Source organism: Salvelinus alpinus, chromosome 16 (assembly GCF_045679555.1).
Source record: "Salvelinus alpinus chromosome 16, SLU_Salpinus.1, whole genome shotgun sequence".
NCBI classification, from domain to species: Eukaryota; Metazoa; Chordata; class Actinopteri; order Salmoniformes; family Salmonidae; genus Salvelinus; species Salvelinus alpinus.
Genome location: NC_092101.1, coordinates 26,308,276 through 26,326,384, shown reverse-complemented (window position 1 = coordinate 26,326,384; position 18,109 = coordinate 26,308,276). Strand labels below are relative to the sequence as shown.

General features: G+C 46.8%; 2 protein-coding genes across 6 annotated transcripts in view; one reads left to right on the top strand and one right to left on the bottom strand.

Annotated features, from left to right (window-relative positions):
* The window catches only part of angptl1a (angiopoietin-like 1a), a 43,526-nt gene extending 39,615 nt beyond the window's left edge, over positions 1 to 3,911 (top strand). The window contains exons 5-7 of the mRNA XM_071345649.1: positions 1,764 to 1,957; positions 2,723 to 2,993; positions 3,198 to 3,911. Coding sequence (XP_071201750.1) covers positions 1,764 to 1,957; positions 2,723 to 2,993; positions 3,198 to 3,385 — 653 coding nt within the window. The 3' untranslated portion in view covers positions 3,386 to 3,911. The remainder of the gene's footprint in view (positions 1 to 1,763; positions 1,958 to 2,722; positions 2,994 to 3,197) is intronic.
* Positions 1 to 18,109, bottom strand: part of ralgps2 (Ral GEF with PH domain and SH3 binding motif 2) — a 151,108-nt gene that overhangs the window by 59,888 nt on the left and 73,111 nt on the right. For all 5 annotated transcript variants that reach the window (XM_071345646.1, XM_071345644.1, XM_071345645.1 and 2 more), the window contains 4 exons: positions 14,197 to 14,280; positions 10,434 to 10,523; positions 10,192 to 10,284; positions 8,759 to 8,885 (listed from right to left, as the gene is read on the bottom strand). In XM_071345646.1, coding sequence (XP_071201747.1) covers positions 8,759 to 8,885; positions 10,192 to 10,284; positions 10,434 to 10,523; positions 14,197 to 14,280 — 394 coding nt within the window. The remainder of the gene's footprint in view (positions 1 to 8,758; positions 8,886 to 10,191; positions 10,285 to 10,433; positions 10,524 to 14,196; positions 14,281 to 18,109) is intronic.

Here is an 18,109-nt window from a genome sequence, read left to right as displayed (position 1 = left end):
GTTTATGACTTCAAGCCTATCAACTCCCGAGATTAAGCTGGCAATACTAAAGTACCTATTAGAACATCCAATAGTCAAAGGTATATGAAATACAAATGGTATTGAGAAATAGTCCTATAATAACTACAACCTAAAACTTCTTACCTGGGAATATTGAAGACTCATGTTAAAAGGAACCACCATCTTTCATATGTTCTCATGTTCTGAGCGAGGAACTTAAACATTAGCTTTTTTACATGGCACATATTGCACTTTTACTTTCTTCTCCAACACTTTGTTTTTCCATTATTTAAACCAAATTGAACATGTTTCATTATTTGAGACTAAATAGATTTTATTGATGTATTATATTAAGTTAAAATAAAACTGTCCATTGTTCATTAAGTATTGTTGTAATTGTCATTATTACAAATATATATATTTCAAAAAATTAAATAAATATAAAATCTTAAAAAGAAAATTGGCCGATGAATTGGTATTGTCTTTTTTTGGTCCTCCAATAATCAATATCGGAGTTGAAAAATCATAATCGGTCGACCTCTAGTCCAGAGTACAGATATGTCTCTCTCCACCTCCAGCTCGTCGGGTCTGGTTAAGGGGGTGTTGTTGTGCTGGACTGTTGTCTGGGTCTGTGCTGAGTGTAGTGTAATCACCTGCTGTTCCAGCTCCACCTGCCTTACCTCCAGCTGGGTAAATGTATCCTTCATTTCAATGAGGGGGTAGTACTCTGTGCTGGGAGGTTGACTTTCCGCTTGGGGGTGCTCGTCTGTGGGGTTATATAATGAAGAGGTCTGGTCTGATCCGCTCAGGGTGGGGATATCTTTCTCCAGGGAGAGCTTCTCCTGCTGAGCTAATTCTTTGATTAGGTTAAAGTCCAGCTGAAACTGTTTGGGGTTGCCCTGTACCAATACTGTTCCAGACTTACAGAGATTTATATTAGCTGACTCAAGAGTCCTCGTTGTCTATTATCCTGAGTTTCCACCCCTCGGTAACACCTCCCCAACAGAGGGGCAGTGTGCCAATATAGCCCTGTGCCATGCCAGGAGATGGTCTGTGTGGAAGATGAGGTTGCTGATGTCTCCATTTTTATAATAGTCAGCAAAATGTGTCTTGATTTTCCATAAGGAGCTTCATTTTGTGCTCTTTTCGTGTCTTATCATTCTTTACATACACAAGGCACTGTATTTTAATTACCTCTGAACAGCGGGAGGCAGCTTCTAAGGCTTCTCCATTTGGTTGGAGTAGACTGTGCGACTCTAGCCCAACAATGGCAGGAAAGGGCTTTGACACCTCTCACGTCAGTGCTAATTGAAGTTGTATCAAGCTTGGCAGCCTTAATTTAGCATTCAGTCCTTATAAAGTAAAGTATGTATTTTTCTTCTTGGCTTTTGGAAATAAAATATAGCTTTAGACTAAACATTACTAACTCAGTTCCAGGTTGGATGGTGTTTTCAGGTTTCTGTTGTTTTCCAGAGCATTTGCTGTATAGTTTTGGAATAATAATCTTTGGTCGTTTTAAACCTTTCAGGTGATTCCGTAATTCCGTCCAAAATCCGGTTGTAGGTTTTGATTTGGAGTGAATGTTGTGTTGTACAGGGTAGCATCCTGTATATGTCCCTGACAAAAAAAAATCAAAGTTTATCTAAATCTACGTTTTTTATTTTATTTTTTTAAACATGCTGTAGGGAATTTTTAAACATTACATAGGGAATAGGGTGCCATGACAACGCAGGCACTGACCCATTCCTCCCTCCCCCTCTCAGGTCCGTTTAAGGACTGCTACCAGGTGCGCCAGGCGGGCCACAGCACCAGTGGGATGTACCTGCTGAAGGCAGAGAGTAATGAACAGCTGATCCAGGCCTGGTGTGAACACAGCCTAGACAACGGAGGCTGGACCGTGCTACAGAGGAGGAAGGATGGATCGGTCAACTTCTTCAGGAACTGGGAGAACTACAAGGTGGTGTAGCGCAGACGATCACACACTGACACACACCGAGAGAACAAAAGTATCTGCATCCATCGGTCTATTGTTAACCACTGAGCCATTGGTGCTAACCCATGGCCTGTAAAGTCTAGCCCTCTCCCTCAAACCTCCAATCAGCTGTGACCTCAGCAGGGACAGGGGGGGGGGGCTGATGTAGGAAGTTCCACGTCCCCCTGATCTTCCCTCTTTTGTTACATAACCAACACCATTCCGCCAACACACTCTGGGCTGCTAACACACTCCATCACTCTGGAGAAAGCCCTGGCCCTGCCAATGTGTGCGTCTGTGTGTGTGTGGTGTCTGTGCAGCCCCCATAGTCTTTCTCCCCTGCCACAGCCAGTTAATTCACCTTGACTGGGAAAGCAGAGGCAGAACTTTGACACATTATCGTCTCCAACTGAGATTCAACATGTTCCATTGATTCTGAAGGTTTGGCTTCCTTTAACATGATGTGGCGAGAAATCACATTAGTGGAGTCTACCGTCTGACTAACCATTTCTTTGTCCTCTGAGCGTGACTGTATCTACTGTCTGCAGATAGGTGTGGTTCCTTCTGCTCCTGACTAGAAAAACTGCTGCCGTTTAGGCTAGTTGGTGGATGACCGGAACATTCTAAATGCTTTAGGTGTGAAACTACACAACCACCACACAACTCACAGACCATTAACCATTTACTAGAAACCCTTGGAACCTGGAAAGCATATATAATATAACCTGCTGTGTGTCTCTCCCCCTACAGAAAGGCTTTGGGAACATAGACGGTGAATACTGGCTGGGTCTGGAGAACATCTTTAACCTGGGAAAGCAGGGGGACTACAAGCTGCTGGTAGAGCTGGAGGACTGGGTGGGGAAGAAGGTGTATGCTGAATACAGCAGCTTCCGCCTGGAGCCTGAGAGTGAGGGCTACCGCCTGAGACTGGGCACCTACCAGGGAAACGCTGGAGACTCCCTCAGCAGCCACAATGGGAAAATGTTCACCACGCTGGACAGGGACAAGGATGCTTTCTCAGGTAAAACAAGGGAAAAACAGTGTACGCTAGAATACGAGTACAAAACTAGTACACCAACACACTGCTATGCTACAGTTTCCCAAGCACTGTTGCTCAAGCTTCTCTGTACTGTGGTCCATCTCTGTAACATATCTGCTCAAGTGACAACTACCACTAGAATATTCTGTACCACTAAGCCCTTCTCTCCTCCTCTCCCATCGCTAGGTAACTGTGCCCACTTCCATAAGGGGGGTTGGTGGTACAACGCCTGTGGTCAGACCAACCTGAATGGAGTGTGGTACAGCGGAGGGGTTTACCGCAGTAAGTTCCAGGATGGAATCTTCTGGGCTGAGTACGGAGGAGGATCGTACTCCCTCAAGTCTGTCCGCATAATGATACGACCTATCGACTGAGCCTGGAACAGTCTCCACCCCACTATCTATGCCATGACCTTTGACCCATCCTAATCCCCACCCTCCCACCCCGTGACGTCTCAACTTCTCCACCAAGCTACCCATCATCTTCACATTCTTTTCCTTTCTTACATTTTTAAGCGGAGCAGAGAAGCTGTTTTCAACTGCCGAGTCCCAAATCCCAAATCAAACTGCTTCATGGAAACCCTGGTTCTTCTTCAGCCTCTCTGAAGGGAAGATGACACAGCGTTCTGCTATTGTTTCAGCTGTGCTTCTATTGAGTCCTCTCTAGCATGGCCAGACAGCCATATGATAGTGCTGTGAAAGACAGCAGTGGACAGACAAAGTATGAACTCTAACACAGAGCTAGCTGCCACGGCCTTCTACAACAGTCACTATGTTATACTCTGTATGGTCCTCCACCATGTCACACTTCAATACGCTATGAAGGTGGTTACATTAGGAATATCAGATGCTTATTTCACAAATGTTGACTGGAAAATAAATTGTTAATTTTGCCATTTTATTTTGCTCGTCTCTAGCTGGGTCTGTTGCTAGTGAATGCATTTCTTCACAGCGTACTAAAGATTTAGTAAGAAGTTTCTTATGATGTCATTAGTTAAAAACGTTCCACAGTCAAAAGGTTGAGAGGCATGCCCCCCCCAGGCTTACAAGACTTGGTACGGTCTTCATGTATTTAACTCTCTCCCCCTCTCTCTCTCTTGCTTTGTTTGGGCTTGTTGTTTCGGGGTTCCCACAGAGAGGAAACGGATTGTAACAATGTGCTTTGTGATGTGGAAACAGCCCAGCTCGCTTTGGTATGTAAATATATTTGGTTTTATTTGCGAGAGTTAATTTAAGACGTACGATTCTGCTGAAGCCAAATGTTTCCTCCATGGTCTCTCCCTTCTGTTATTTATCAACGTATTTATAATGAGTATATTCAGTCACGCCCTGCTCAAGTTTGCCCTGGTATGGCCTTTCTGTTTATTCCAGTAAAAAAAAAAAATCAAACACCCATCAGTACAGACAAACGTCAAGTTGACGGAGGTACATACCTGCCACGCTCTGCCATCACTTTCCATGTAGTTAAATACTAAATAAAACAGTTTCTAAATACCCTCTGTTCTCACCACGCCTCACTCACCTGGTCTGTCTCTCCTTCAACCACGCCATGGCAAACAGACAATAACATCCAGGACATTGAGTGAACATGGTGTACAGTCAGTCAAACTAGTAAGTCTGCTCGGTCACAGCTGGCATTTACATTATACGTTTGATTACAGAGCTGTAAGGAACAGAGAAGTAGTAAAAATGGAGGATGATGAGTCTTCTATGGAGGAGTTCATAATGAAAGAATGCAGCCGTGGAGAGTCGAGGAGGTGACGTGAGGGGGAGAGAGTCGAGGAGGTGACGTGAGGGGGAGAGAGTCGAGGAGGTGACGTGAGGGGGAGAGAGTCGAGGAGGTGACGTGAGGGGGAGAGAGTCGAGGAGGTGACGTGAGGGGGAGAGAGTCGAGGAGGTGACGTGCGGGGGAGAGAGTCGAGGAGGTGACGTGCGGGGGAGAGAGTCGAGGAGGTGACGTGCGGGGGAGAGAGTCGAGGAGGTGACGTGCGGGGGAGAGAGTCGAGGAGGTGACGTGCGGGGGAGAGAGTCGAGGAGGTGACGTGCGGGGGAGAGAGTCGAGGAGGTGACGTGCGGGGGAGAGAGTCGAGGAGGTGACGTGAGGGGGAGAGAGTCGAGGAGGTGACGTGAGGGGGAGAGAGTCGAGGAGGTGACGTGAGGGGGAGAGAGTCGAGGAGGTGACGTGAGGGGGAGAGAGTCGAGGAGGTGACGTGAGGGGGAGAGAGTCGAGGAGGTGACGTGAGGGGGAGAGAGTCGAGGAGGTGACGTGAGGGGGAGAGAGTCGAGGAGGTGACGTGCGGGGGAGAGAGTCGAGGAGGTGACGTGCGGGGGAGAGAGTCGAGGAGGTGACGTGCGGGGGAGAGAGTCGAGGAGGTGACGTGCGGGGGAGAGAGTCGAGGAGGTGACGTGCGGGGGAGAGAGTAGAGGAGGTGACGTGCGGGGGAGAGAGTAGAGGAGGTGAAGTGCGGGGGAGAGAGTAGAGGAGGTGAAGTGCGGGGGAGAGAGTAGAGGAGGTGAAGTGAGGGGGAGAGAGTAGAGGAGGTGAAGTGAGGGGGAGAGAGTAGAGGAGGTGAAGTGAGGGGGAGAGAGTAGAGGAGGTGAAGTGAGGGGGAGAGAGTAGAGGAGGTGAAGTGAGGGGGAGAGAGTAGAGGAGGTGAAGTGAGGGGGAGAGAGTAGAGGAGGTGAAGTGAGGGGGAGAGAGTAGAGGAGGTGAAGTGAGGGGGAGAGAGTAGAGGAGGTGAAGTGAGGGGGAGAGAGTAGAGGAGGTGAAGTGAGGGGGAGAGAGTAGAGGAGGTGAAGTGAGGGGGAGAGAGTAGAGGAGGTGAAGTGAGGGGGAGAGAGTAGAGGAGGTGAAGTGAGGGGGAGAGAGTAGAGGAAAGCTTTTCTAAAGACAAGGAGAGGAGGAACAATGAGAAACACATTTCTGTAGTTCTATATCTGCATTGCTTGCTGTTTGGGATTTTTGGCTGGGTCTCTGTATAGCACTGACATCTGCTGATGTAAAAAGGGCTTTAAATACATTTGATAGATTGTAGTTCAGAGAGAGAGCAAAAGAGAGCTGGTAGTCAGGGCTACAAAGACGTAAAAATGGAGGGAGAGAAAGAGAAAACAGGGAAAGATGATACTGAAGTAGAGGGGAAATGAAAGATTAACAGAAAGAGTGCATGAACATAGCGGCTAGATGGAAAATAAAAAGTACAAGGACACAGAAGAGAAAAGGGTAAGGGGGGTGAACAAAAAGACAGGAGGAAGGAGGGGGACATTCGTTCCATGTAAAATGCTAGATTTTCAGTTTTACAAAGACAGTTTTACAGTTGAAGTCGGAAGTTTACATACACTTAGGTTGGAGTCATTAAAACTCGTTTTTCAACCACTCCACAAATTTCTTGTTAACAAACTATAGTTTTGGCAAGTCGGTTAGGACATCTACTTTGTGCATGACACAAGTCATTTTTCCAACAATTGTTTACAGACAGATTATTTAACTTATAATTCACTGTATCACAATTCCAGTGGGTCAGAAGTTTACATACACTAAGTTGACTGTGCCTTTAAACAGCTTGGAAAATTCCAGAAAATTATGCCATGGCTTTAGAAGCTTCTGATAGGCTAATTGACATCATTTGAGTCAATTGGAGGTGTACCTGTGGACGTATTTCAAGGCCTACCTTCAAACTCAGTGCCTCTTTGCTTGACATCATGGGAAAATCAAAAGAAATCAGCCAAGACTTCAGAAAAAAAAGTGTAGACCTCCACAAGTCTGGTTCATCCTTGGGAGCAATTTCTAAAACGCCTGAAGGTACCACATTCATCTGTACAAACAAGAGTACGCAAGTATAAAAGTATAAACACCATGGGACCGCGCAGCCGTCATACCGCTCAGGAAGGAGACGTGTTCTGTCTCCTAGAGATGAACGTACTTCGGTGCGAAAAGTACAAATCAATCCCAGAACAGCAGCAAAGGACCCTGTGAAGATGCTGGAGGAAAGAGGTACAACATTTAAAAAAAATTGACTGGAGGGGATTTGCAAGGTACAGTAGCTACCTCAAATGAGAACAGCCTCTTGTTAACAGAGCAAGCTTGTTTGCCTGTTTGTACCATGAGTATTACACATCTCTGATTTGCACACACTCAGATGAACAAACCTCTACCTCTGCCTGTTTAGAGAGAAAATCACAGGTGGACAAAGAGCTCTCATAGGATCAGGATTCCACTGAAGAACACAGAAACACACACTTTTCACTAATCTGTCTTTTGACCATTCAGATCAGCTCTGAAAAAGAGCTGATTTGAAAATATCTGATAGATAAAAAAATAAAGTGGAAAAAAGATCAGAATTTTGCTGCCTGTGTGAACGCAGCCTATGATAACAATCAGAGAGGGAAGTCAATCAATCACTGCGCACACACACTTTAGGATATGGTTGCTTCTATGCCAGCACTGTGCCTCCCTCGCTCTCTCATCCTCTGCCTCAGTTTCTTTCTCTAACGACGTCGTAGATTTATGGCAGTAGAGAATGATCGAGTATTAATGCGTTTCAGATCTGCTGTACAACAAACAGAGCAGCATTTTCCCCCCAGTCTGCCAGAGAGCTCAGCCCAGCACCCTACACAACTTTCACACAAAACCTAAAATATAGATCTGTACTCTGAAACACATGTGCCTGTGCACACACACTTTGTGTTTTAGCTCTCTGTTTTATTACTTTCCTCTCTTCTCTAAAGCCTCTGACAGGGATGCTGGCCAGGCTATAAAGAGAAACGTAATGCAATGTGCTCAGAAATGACACCAGCATGACTGGATCTCTCTCCACACACACACAGTGTGAAGATACATGCAAATATATAATGCTGTGAAACAGCACGCACCAATCTGACTTATTGTCTTTACAGAGCTGAGAAACCCCTAGAGAGAGAGTGTGTGTGTGTGTGTGTGTGTGTGAGAGAGAGAGAGAGACCTGCCTTTCACATTCATCCTGTATGAACCACAACAGGAACCAAAAACATGAGTGAAGTCTGGTTTTACTAGCTTTAATAAAATAGGAAACCTTCAATCTAGCCCTCAAGGAACACAGGTAGAAAAAACAGGCTTACAATAAAATCCAGAAAAACCACCACACAGAGACAGAAAGACAGAGAGAGAGAGAAAGGAAGAGCGCAAGAGAAAGGGCGAGTGAGAGAAAGATGGATGGTGCTGTAGTTCATAGGGGATTCCTGGGCTTTGTTAGTGCTCAGACAGTCTGTGCTGCCAGCTTCCAGAGAGGAAAGGATGGAGCAGAGGAAATAAACACAAAAAGGATGGAGCAGAGGAAATAAACATAAAAAGGATGGAGCAGAGGAAATAAACATAAAAAGGATGGAGCAGAGGAAATAAACATAAAAAGGATGGAGCAGAGGAAATAAACATAAAAAGGATGGAGCAGAGGAAATCTAGAATGTGATTTGAATGATTTCTCCATAACTCATGTGTTTGTCCAGCTCTAAACAACACATGGTAACATACTCCTCATGCAGGGACCTGACAAGAACTTCTCTTCCACTCCTTTCATTATCACCATTATCTCTGCCCCGCTTTCTCTCACTCTGCCCCTCAGAGGGCAGACTGACGAATGGGAAAGAGGTATACTGTAAATTGATGACTTTTACCAGTGGGTGCAGCTGATTGTGGTTATCGGTGATTGCTGGGGACATAATATGGGGGACTCATGAAAACGTCACTTTAAAATAGGAAGTGTGTGTGTGTCTTACCCAGGTATGGTATGCAGGAGTTCATGCTCTGGCTGCGTATGTAGTCTCTGAGACGCTTGTAGTTGTCTTCTTTGGCCATGAGATACTCCAACCGCTCAAACGTTGCTTTGTCCTTCCGACTCAACAACTAGAGACAGACAGAGAAATATGTTTGAGTTGAGTTATTGTACACATACTAGCGCCGTGACAATACCAGTATCGCAATATTTTTACCATGGCAAAACTGAAAACACGAAGCAGACCAAACTTTTTGGTTCTTTAAAATATTATGTGCTATAGCTTTAACAATAAATTGATGTGACTCTGGATAACAACAATGATGTTAATTTCCAACATTAGGGCTGTTTTCCTGAAGGAGTTAAATTAGCTTTGGGTTCTGTTACTTTGCCATGATACTAGCGAGTATCTACAAGTTCAATCATATTGAAATCAATTTCATGTTCAATCAATTGAGTTATATTTTGCAACAAGACAACTGTCTAATTTTTGCCTCAATGTGTTTCATGAGGGACAACATGAACACAATAACGTGCACAATCTGTGATTTAGTGCATTATTATCGGGTAAGCACGATAAGCCGCCTCAATAGCCTATTTGCAGTCATAGGTGGTAATATCGCTCTAGGAGCTGATTTGTCGTCAGTATTGTGGAATAATGCCAATGTTAAGGTAAGATTTGAATGGCAAAAGCTGATCCGAGAGCAGCACCGCTTTTCTTTCGCACTTGGCAAACTTTCTCTCTACGTGCTTGTTTGGAAAACACGTACAAATGTGGCTGGTAAATAACGATGCATCTGGTATGATCATCGTAATGCTTAAGTCACATTGCAACAGTGTGGTAATGCAACAGTTGTCATAACAGCTCAGCAGGGTCTCAGGAGACGTCGTGATAACACTACTGATGATATCCACAGGAGCTCTGGGTGAGGGATAAGCTCTGCTCTGGCCACGGCCTAATGTTATCCACAGTGTGTTTGAGAGAGTGTGTGTGTGTTGACTAGGAGCAGGTGTGCCGGTCTCTCTGGCCAGGCAGGTCTAGTGGTCCAGGGGATTTTCTGGCTGTCTGCTGTGTGTACTGCTGACTACTGGGGTTTATATCACTCACATTAATATTACATTTCCACCATGACATCACCGCATCAGTATGTCATTATGTCAGCCCTAATCTCCAAGGCTCTGTCCGTCTGAAGATGGATCAGAATCAGACCGTTCCCTCTCGCGGTTCTCTCTGTTCTGAGGTTTCTGCACAGATGCTTCCAATACACAATACCATTACATATTCCAGCAATGTATTGACAATGTAATAACTGGTGAAATAGAGAAGGACCATTTACATATGCGACTGCTCTTCACACCGCCAACACATCTCAGTTGGTTGTAGAGAGCGGTTAGAGAAGGATCATTGTTTTGAGCTGCAGGGACACAGTAACTCACCGCCCATGTCTTGGAGAGTCTATAGATGGGAGCGCTTTGTAGGCCTGACACCACAGCCATCACTGCATGCAGGTTGTTTATGTCACACAGTTTCTGTTGGGAACAGAGAACACGGATGAATACACACACTTTCACATTACAATATATTTACTGTCCACTCGTGAATATGAATCAAGAATCTGTGGTTCTTGCTTCACAAAGTACTACTGTAGAGCATAAGCAGTAGAGTACAGTGTGTGTACCTTGGCAGTTCTGATGTAGAGACTGAGTACCTCAGCTCTGATCTTCAGGGTCTGAGCATGCAGGATCTCCCTCACCACCCAGAAAGTCGTCTGGAGACACAAAACAATAAACCAACGGCAATAAATGCATAGCACAAAGTGCTGAACAAAAAGCAGACCAATGGTTAAGGAGCACTTCCCAACAGAGAAGACACACACACTCATAAATGTGATTGCTGGCTGAGACCTAACCATAATAGCCATTTAACATCATGTACCGTACAATGTTCCTGCCATGGTTCCTGACACGTTGTGAGTGAATGAGGTCTGTCTGTCTGCGTGTCTGTCTGCGTGTCTGTCTGCGTGTCTGTCTGCGTGTCTGTCTACGTGTCTGTCTGCGTGTCTGTCTGCGTGTCTGTCTGCGTGTCTGTCTGCGTGTCTGTCTGCGTGTCTGTCTGCGTGTCTGTCTGCGTGTCTGTCTGCGTGTCTGTCTGCGTGTCTGTCTGCGTGTCTGTCTGCGTGTCTGTCTGCGTGTGTTAACCCCCAGACAGAACAAAGTGATCAGACCGAGACATCAATGGCCATTGGCCAAGAGCTCTCTCTCACACATGCACAGATCTCCTCTCATAGCAAAGCAAATAAGGTCAATAAATCAGACAGCATCTGGTCCAACAGCCCTCATGAGAGAGGAAAGAAAGATGAGAAGTAATGGGGAAAGAATAAGCTGATATCAGGCCTCCTGAGTCTTTTATAGTCTACAGCTGTCTGTACACTGTTCGAGAGAGAGAGATCAGGGCAGATCCAAGATGAGAGATCTAGAGCGCTGATGTCACCTAACCACAGGACAAACAAAGGAAATAGATCCAGCCTGTCTGTGTAATAGACCAAGACATCAATGTCATCAACTATACACAATACACACAGTACCGATGGTCCCTGAAGTCTTTTCCTCTGCAACCATCACTCTCTTACACTGCCTACTCTCCCACTCACTGGCTTTATCTCCATCTCTCCAGGAGTCACGCTATTCCTCCCACTCACGTTCTCTCTTCCCATCTCCAAACCTTTAGAGAGTGTGTGAGTGTGAGTGACTATGGTTCTACTGTACGGTGCAGGGCTGTGCTGAAGGGGGAGAGGGGGGTTGCTCTGGTTAACAAAACTGACCAACCCCCCCCAGAGGGACAGTGTGAGATATTAGCTAACTGCAGGTGGCTATGTATAGAAACGTAAGATATTAGAGTGGTTGAAGAGTTGCAGGGTAGGAAAATCACTTTTTTTCAGCCTAGACTCTAAATCCTAGCATGCGAAGAACTACACCAAAAGGGTCCTACGCTATGAACCAGACCAAGGGTTCTACAATTGGTGCGACAGTCACACCACTACACTACCCTCTGGCTCAGGAGATGTCCATGCACCTTGACTCTCTTTCAAAAAGTAAAGTTATTCACTGGCCTGCATCTGGTTTGAGTACCTCTTCTCAGAAAAGTCAGTGTTTTTGCTCCATGGAAGTCAGGACGAAGGGAATAGTAAACAGGAGGGGGCACAGGCTAGAATCTAAAACACTGCAGTAAATAACAGAAAGAGAGAGAAAAGAGAGAGACCAGCAGACAGAGAGAGAATGGAGATCCACTAATAAAACGAATCCCATAATACAGTGAGGCAGTACTGTTCACCTGAACAAGCTCTTCCCTCTAGCACGCACACACCTGCCCTCAGCCACAGGTGCAGTGCAGACACAGCGGTCAGTGGTGATATTATAAGCCACTAAAGTCTCATATAATATCCAGCTAAAGCTGCAGCAGCCTTGTAATACTACTCCCAGCAAAGAAGGTTTATAGGCCTGTCCAATATGGCCACTACACTGTCCTCATGTCACTGTAAATCACCCTGCTGCTTCTGGCAGCTGTTACAACACAGGTGCTCTGTGTCTCTCTCTCTCTCTGTCTATGTGTGTGCACTCTACAGGCCAGAGGAAAAAGCAGAGGCTCTTAGTTGTCTTTCCTGTAGTGTTTATGGTCTTATAAAGCTCTGCTGTTTCATCATAAATAGTTTGGAACATAGAGACACCAGCTGATAGCTGTAGATTAGCTCTGTAATGTGGCTGAGTCCCTCATAAAAGCAGTTCACGATAGCTCCCTCTCTCAGTGCCTGGGTAAGGAGTGCTGAAGAGGCTACAGCTGGGCCTGGCTAGGGTTAGGTTAGTGGCTGATGCCTTCAACTACTTCTAGTGACTCACTAAACAAACTGAAGTGTAATTCAAACCATGACCCGGTCTAAAGTAGCCACCCGGTGGTACTGGCTGTGACCCACCTAAAGAGTCTGATCCTACATTATGGGAAACTGGACTAGGTTAATGAAACAGCCTCCTCTCAGGCACCATCCACCCAGAACTTTCTCTACCCCTCTTCAACCTTCATTAGCTCTAACCCTAACACCCCCATTCCCCTTTTCACCCCTCTCCATCCCTGTACCCAACTCTCCACTACATCCCACTCAACAGCTACCCCTCTCCATCCCTGTACCCAACTCTCCACTACATCCCACTCAACAGCTACCCCTCTCCATCCCTGTACCCAACTCTCCACTACATCCCACTCAAAAGCTACCCCTCTCCATCCCTGTACCCAACTCTCCACTACATCCCACTCAACAGCTACCCCTCTCCAGTCATACCAACCTATACACTCAATCCAAAACCTTTATCAGAATGCAAGGTTGAACAATTACCTTACTGCTTCCATTAATCCAGTGTTTTCAGATAAACATGAAGTCATACCTACGCAGTATGGAGCTAGCTACGGGTTGATTTCGACTTGAGCAGTACTAGACTGAAAGAATGCAGACGTCCCCTTGTCATCCAAAGACTGCTGCCAATAACAGAGTTAAAGGAAGAGTACAAAGACAGGAGCATCTCCGGGACTGCCTCTTCTCCCTGTCCAAGCCCCATTATTCACAAGGCTCACTTTCCTTCACTGATGCCCGTCTGCCTGCTGCTTGTCGGCCAGCCCTGTGGTGTACAGCGAACTAACATCTGTAAAGGCTGTTTGGGCTAGCCTAGAAATGGGGAAGTTTCCATAGAAACACATTCCTCTAACATCATCTCATACGGAGACCGCAAGGTCTTAAAGACACTTAAATGGTCAGGGAGAGACTGGGGAGATTGGAGAGAGGGAAGGGGCAGAAAGAGCAGGATTAAAGGTGAAGGCCACCTGTACGTCATGAGAGCTTCCTGTGGATGACTTCACAGGGCACTGAGTGTGTGGGCCCCACACACACTCAATTATACTCACGCACACATACTAAAACCATGCACGGACACATTCTCAGACCACAAAGAAATGTGTCCAAAAAGTTAAACACCAGAGACAGTGAGGGAAGGAGTCGAAGGTCTCTTCTGAGCCTTCATTAGCCATATTAGTCTGATGAGGCTAAACAATGAGACAGACGGGGTTTGAGTGTGTGTTCCCTATAGGAGATGAGTCAACAAGTCAGCAGGAGGTACGTTTTGTTACCATGACATCCTCCAAGCTCCAAAACAAAGGATTAGGGAAGAGGGGATGAGGTGAAGAGAGGATGTAATCGCTCCATTACCTGCTAGCCAAGACTGAAGGCTCATAACTCAGCTCTAGGGGTACATTACTCCCCCTATCCACCCCCCCGCTTTTCTGCCTGCCTCTCTCTGTGTGTGTGTGTGTGTGTGTGTGTGTGTGTGTGTGTGTGTGTGTGTGTGTGTGTGTGTGTGTGTGTGTGTGTGTGTGTGTGTGTGTGTGTGTGTGTGTGTTACCTGGTTGAATCTGCGGGTGAAGGCCACAGCATTGGGGGCAGAGCTGTGCTTCTCCTTCTTGTTCCAGCCACAACTCGACAGCTCCTAAACACACAAACACTCAGTTAAGAGATAGAACAGACACAAACACACAATCAGATAAGAGATTGTGTGTGTCTGTCAGAATGACATGACACACCCAAACACACAACAGATCCTAAAGCAGTCACACACACAGATTTAAAACAACTTTCACAGTCGGTCTTGAAAGTAGTAAAGAGTTCATGTTTTCCACAAAAGACAAACCCAGTTTGTTCTTAACAGTTCAGAGAGAGAAGGGGTACAGGGCATATAGGAACACCAATGTTCCCTCCGGCTGAGCAGCATACGACTTTTAACTACAGAATAAATTAAAATCAAATCTATCAAACTCTGCACCACCTTGTGCTTCCTCGGAGCAGAGGGTGAACAATCATCCCAGTAATCAGAGGGGATCAGTCAGATACTAGTGCCCTTGGACAGGCCCTGTACCAGAACTGAGGGGTGAGACCACACACACAGACAGCAGGGGAGGAGAGACTTCTCTGGGCACAGCAGACTGGATCAGGGGCCAGGGATACTATCAGGGACACATTGATTGAAGAGCAGGAAAATGTGGTGTAATCTCTACTAATCAGCTGAACTACTCTCCTGATGACCTCCTCTGACACTGGCTGTCTGGAGGCAACCTCCTCCTCCTCCACCACCACCCCCCGGGCCAATGAGCCGTCGCAAAGAAACATACGCAATGTCTCTGTGTGTGTTTGAAGGGGAACAAGTGGGAGTTGGCAGGTCGGAGTGGAGTGGAGAGAGAGAGCGAGGAGGTGGTGAGGAGTCCAGAGCCTCCTGACAGCAGCTTTCAGCAGGCCTCAGTAAACTGTTAAACTTCTGCCCTGACAGACACTCTACACCACTAAGAGAGAACCAACTGTGTGTGTGTGTTAGCCCAGTAGTTAAGTCGCTTACGACTCATTAATTTAACCTACATTCCTCTTTAAACATGCGCCCACCTCTACCTGTCTCGCAAACCCTCTATCCCGCTCTTGTTATTCACGCCTCCAGTGTTCTCCTTCCCCTAATAGAGGCTCCCACATTGGAATATGCCATTGGGAGACTAAAGGCGTCCGCATGCTTCCCAGCTGAAAGAGTTCGGGTGAGTTTGTGCATATATTATGATGACATTGTGATGTTTTTATTAGTTTTGGACTTCGTTAAGGGTTTTTTCAGTTGTTCGGGCAGACAACCTTTTTGGCTGCCCAAACAAGTCTACGCCCTTTCGTCTGTGATTGTTCAACAGCAGGGATTCTTCAGTAATGACGAGATTACTTGTTTTAATGCAAATGTTTTCATTGAGAAACTCTGCACCAAATATAGTTAGACGTAAAATTGTGCGACTAAGATCTCCTCTGTAAAATCCTTCTTAGATGGGTTTAGCTAGTATCCACATTGTCAAGGCCTAGAGATAAAGTACCAGAATCAATCAGTCAGAATCAATCAATGATATTAACCTACCACATAGCTGTTGCGTTACTTACAATTGTCACTTGGTCATGTCTGTGCCATGCCATTGTCGAATTGGTGCCAATGCCTTTGAGCTTAAAGCAGAAAAATTGCTTTTTACAACAAATTCGGGATCATTACTTGAAAGGCACTGGTTGCCTTGGCAGTTGACGTTGGTCCCAGCCCTACCCTCACCTCAAAGCTTTCCATCGCTAAATCAGACATACAGTCAAGTACACAACTCTGGCTAACACACGGATGAGTCCACAGCATGCATTTTCAAGTACACACACACAGCGAAATCAACTCTTGCCAAACCACTAACAGAGCTGAGCTAATGTAAGATACCACCGCCACTTCTCTGCTCTGGGCCTTGTTTCATTCAACACAGTGGAAACCTGGAGCTCCACACACCCTGCGGACTTAAAGAGCATCAGCTACAGCTGAGAAGAGTGGGATGAGGGAGAGAGAGTGGGTTAGAGAGAGAGTGAGGGGGGCATCAGCTACAGATGAGAAGAGTGGGATGAGGGAGAGAGAGTGGGTTAGAGAGCAAGTGAGGGGGGAATCAGCTACAGATGAGAAGAGTGGGATGAGGGAGAGAGAGTGGGTTAGAGAGCAAGTGGGGGGGGCATCAGCTACAGATGAGAAGAGTGGGATGAGGGAGAGAGAGTGTTAGAGAGAGAGTGAGGGGGGCATCAGCTACAGATGAGAAGAGTGGGATGAGGGAGAGAGAGTGGGTTAGAGAGAGAGTGAGGGGGGAATCAGCTACAGATGAGAAGAGTGGGATGAGGGAGAGAGAGTGGGTTAGAGAGAGAGTGAGGGGGGCATCAGCTACAGCTGAGAAGAGTGGGATGAGGGAGAGAGTGGGTTAGAGAGAGAGTGAGGGGGGCATCAGCTACAGATGAGAAGAGTGGGATGAGGGAGAGAGAGTGGGTTAGAGAGCAAGTGAGGGGGGCATCAGCTACAGATGAGAAGAGTGGGATGAGGGAGAGAGAGTGGGTTAGAGAGAGAGTGAGGGGGGCATCAGCTACAGATGAGAAGAGTGGGATGAGGGAGAGAGAGTGGGTTAGAGAGAGAGTGAGGGGGGCATCAGCTACAGATGAGAAGAGTGGGATGAGGGAGAGAGAGCGGGTTAGAGAGAGAGTGAGGGGGGCATCAGCTACAGATGAGAAGAGTGGGATGAGGGAGAGAGAGTGGGTTAGAGAGCAAGTGTGGGGGGCATCAGCTACAGATGAGAAGAGTGGGATGAGGGAGAGAGAGCGGGTTAGAGAGCAAGTGAGGGGGGCATCAGCTACAGCTGAGAAGAGTGGGATGAGGGAGAGAGAGCGGGTTAGAGAGAGAGTGAGGGGGGCATCAGCTACAGATGAGAAGAGTGGGATGAGGGAGAGAGAGTGGGTTAGAGAGAGAGTGAGGGGGGAATCAGCTACAGATGAGAAGAGTGGGATGAGGGAGAGAGAGTGGGTTAGAGAGAGAGTGAGGGGGGCATCAGCTACAGCTGAGAAGAGTGGGATGAGGGAGAGAGTGGGTTAGAGAGAGAGTGAGGGGGGCATCAGCTACAGATGAGAAGAGTGGGATGAGGGAGAGAGAGTGGGTTAGAGAGCAAGTGAGGGGGGCATCAGCTACAGATGAGAAGAGTGGGATGAGGGAGAGAGAGTGGGTTAGAGAGAGAGTGAGGGGGGCATCAGCTACAGATGAGAAGAGTGGGATGAGGGAGAGAGAGTGGGTTAGAGAGAGAGTGAGGGGGGCATCAGCTACAGATGAGAAGAGTGGGATGAGGGAGAGAGAGCGGGTTAGAGAGAGAGTGAGGGGGGCATCAGCTACAGATGAGAAGAGTGGGATGAGGGAGAGAGAGTGGGTTAGAGAGCAAGTGTGGGGGGCATCAGCTACAGATGAGAAGAGTGGGATGAGGGAGAGAGAGTGGGTTAGAGAGCAAGTGAGGGGGGCATCAGCTACAGCTGAGAAGAGTGGGATGAGGGAGAGAGAGCGGGTTAGAGAGAGAGTGAGGGGGGCATCAGCTACAGCTTGTGGAGAGATGGAGAGGGGAAAGAGAAAGAGAGAGCGAGAGTGGTTGACAGCAGGCATGATGGGAAGTTAGTGTGAGGTAATATTACATGGAGGGGTCCAGGTCTGTGCTGTAAGGCCAGGAGAAAGGCAGTAGGAGACCCTCCTAATTGCATGAGCCGAGTGCCTCAATACCACAGCAACATTACCTACAGCACTGACACCTGATTGGCATTCAGACCATTACCTTATCTGCCTTTAGGAAGCCCTATGTATTGGTGTGTGTATGTTGTACATTCCCCTCATTGAAAGCCTATGAAAATAAATCTCTCAGACAGTGCCTCATTCCCTAGCCCTACATTCCAGCCCCCTATTGGCTAGTCTTATGTTAGGT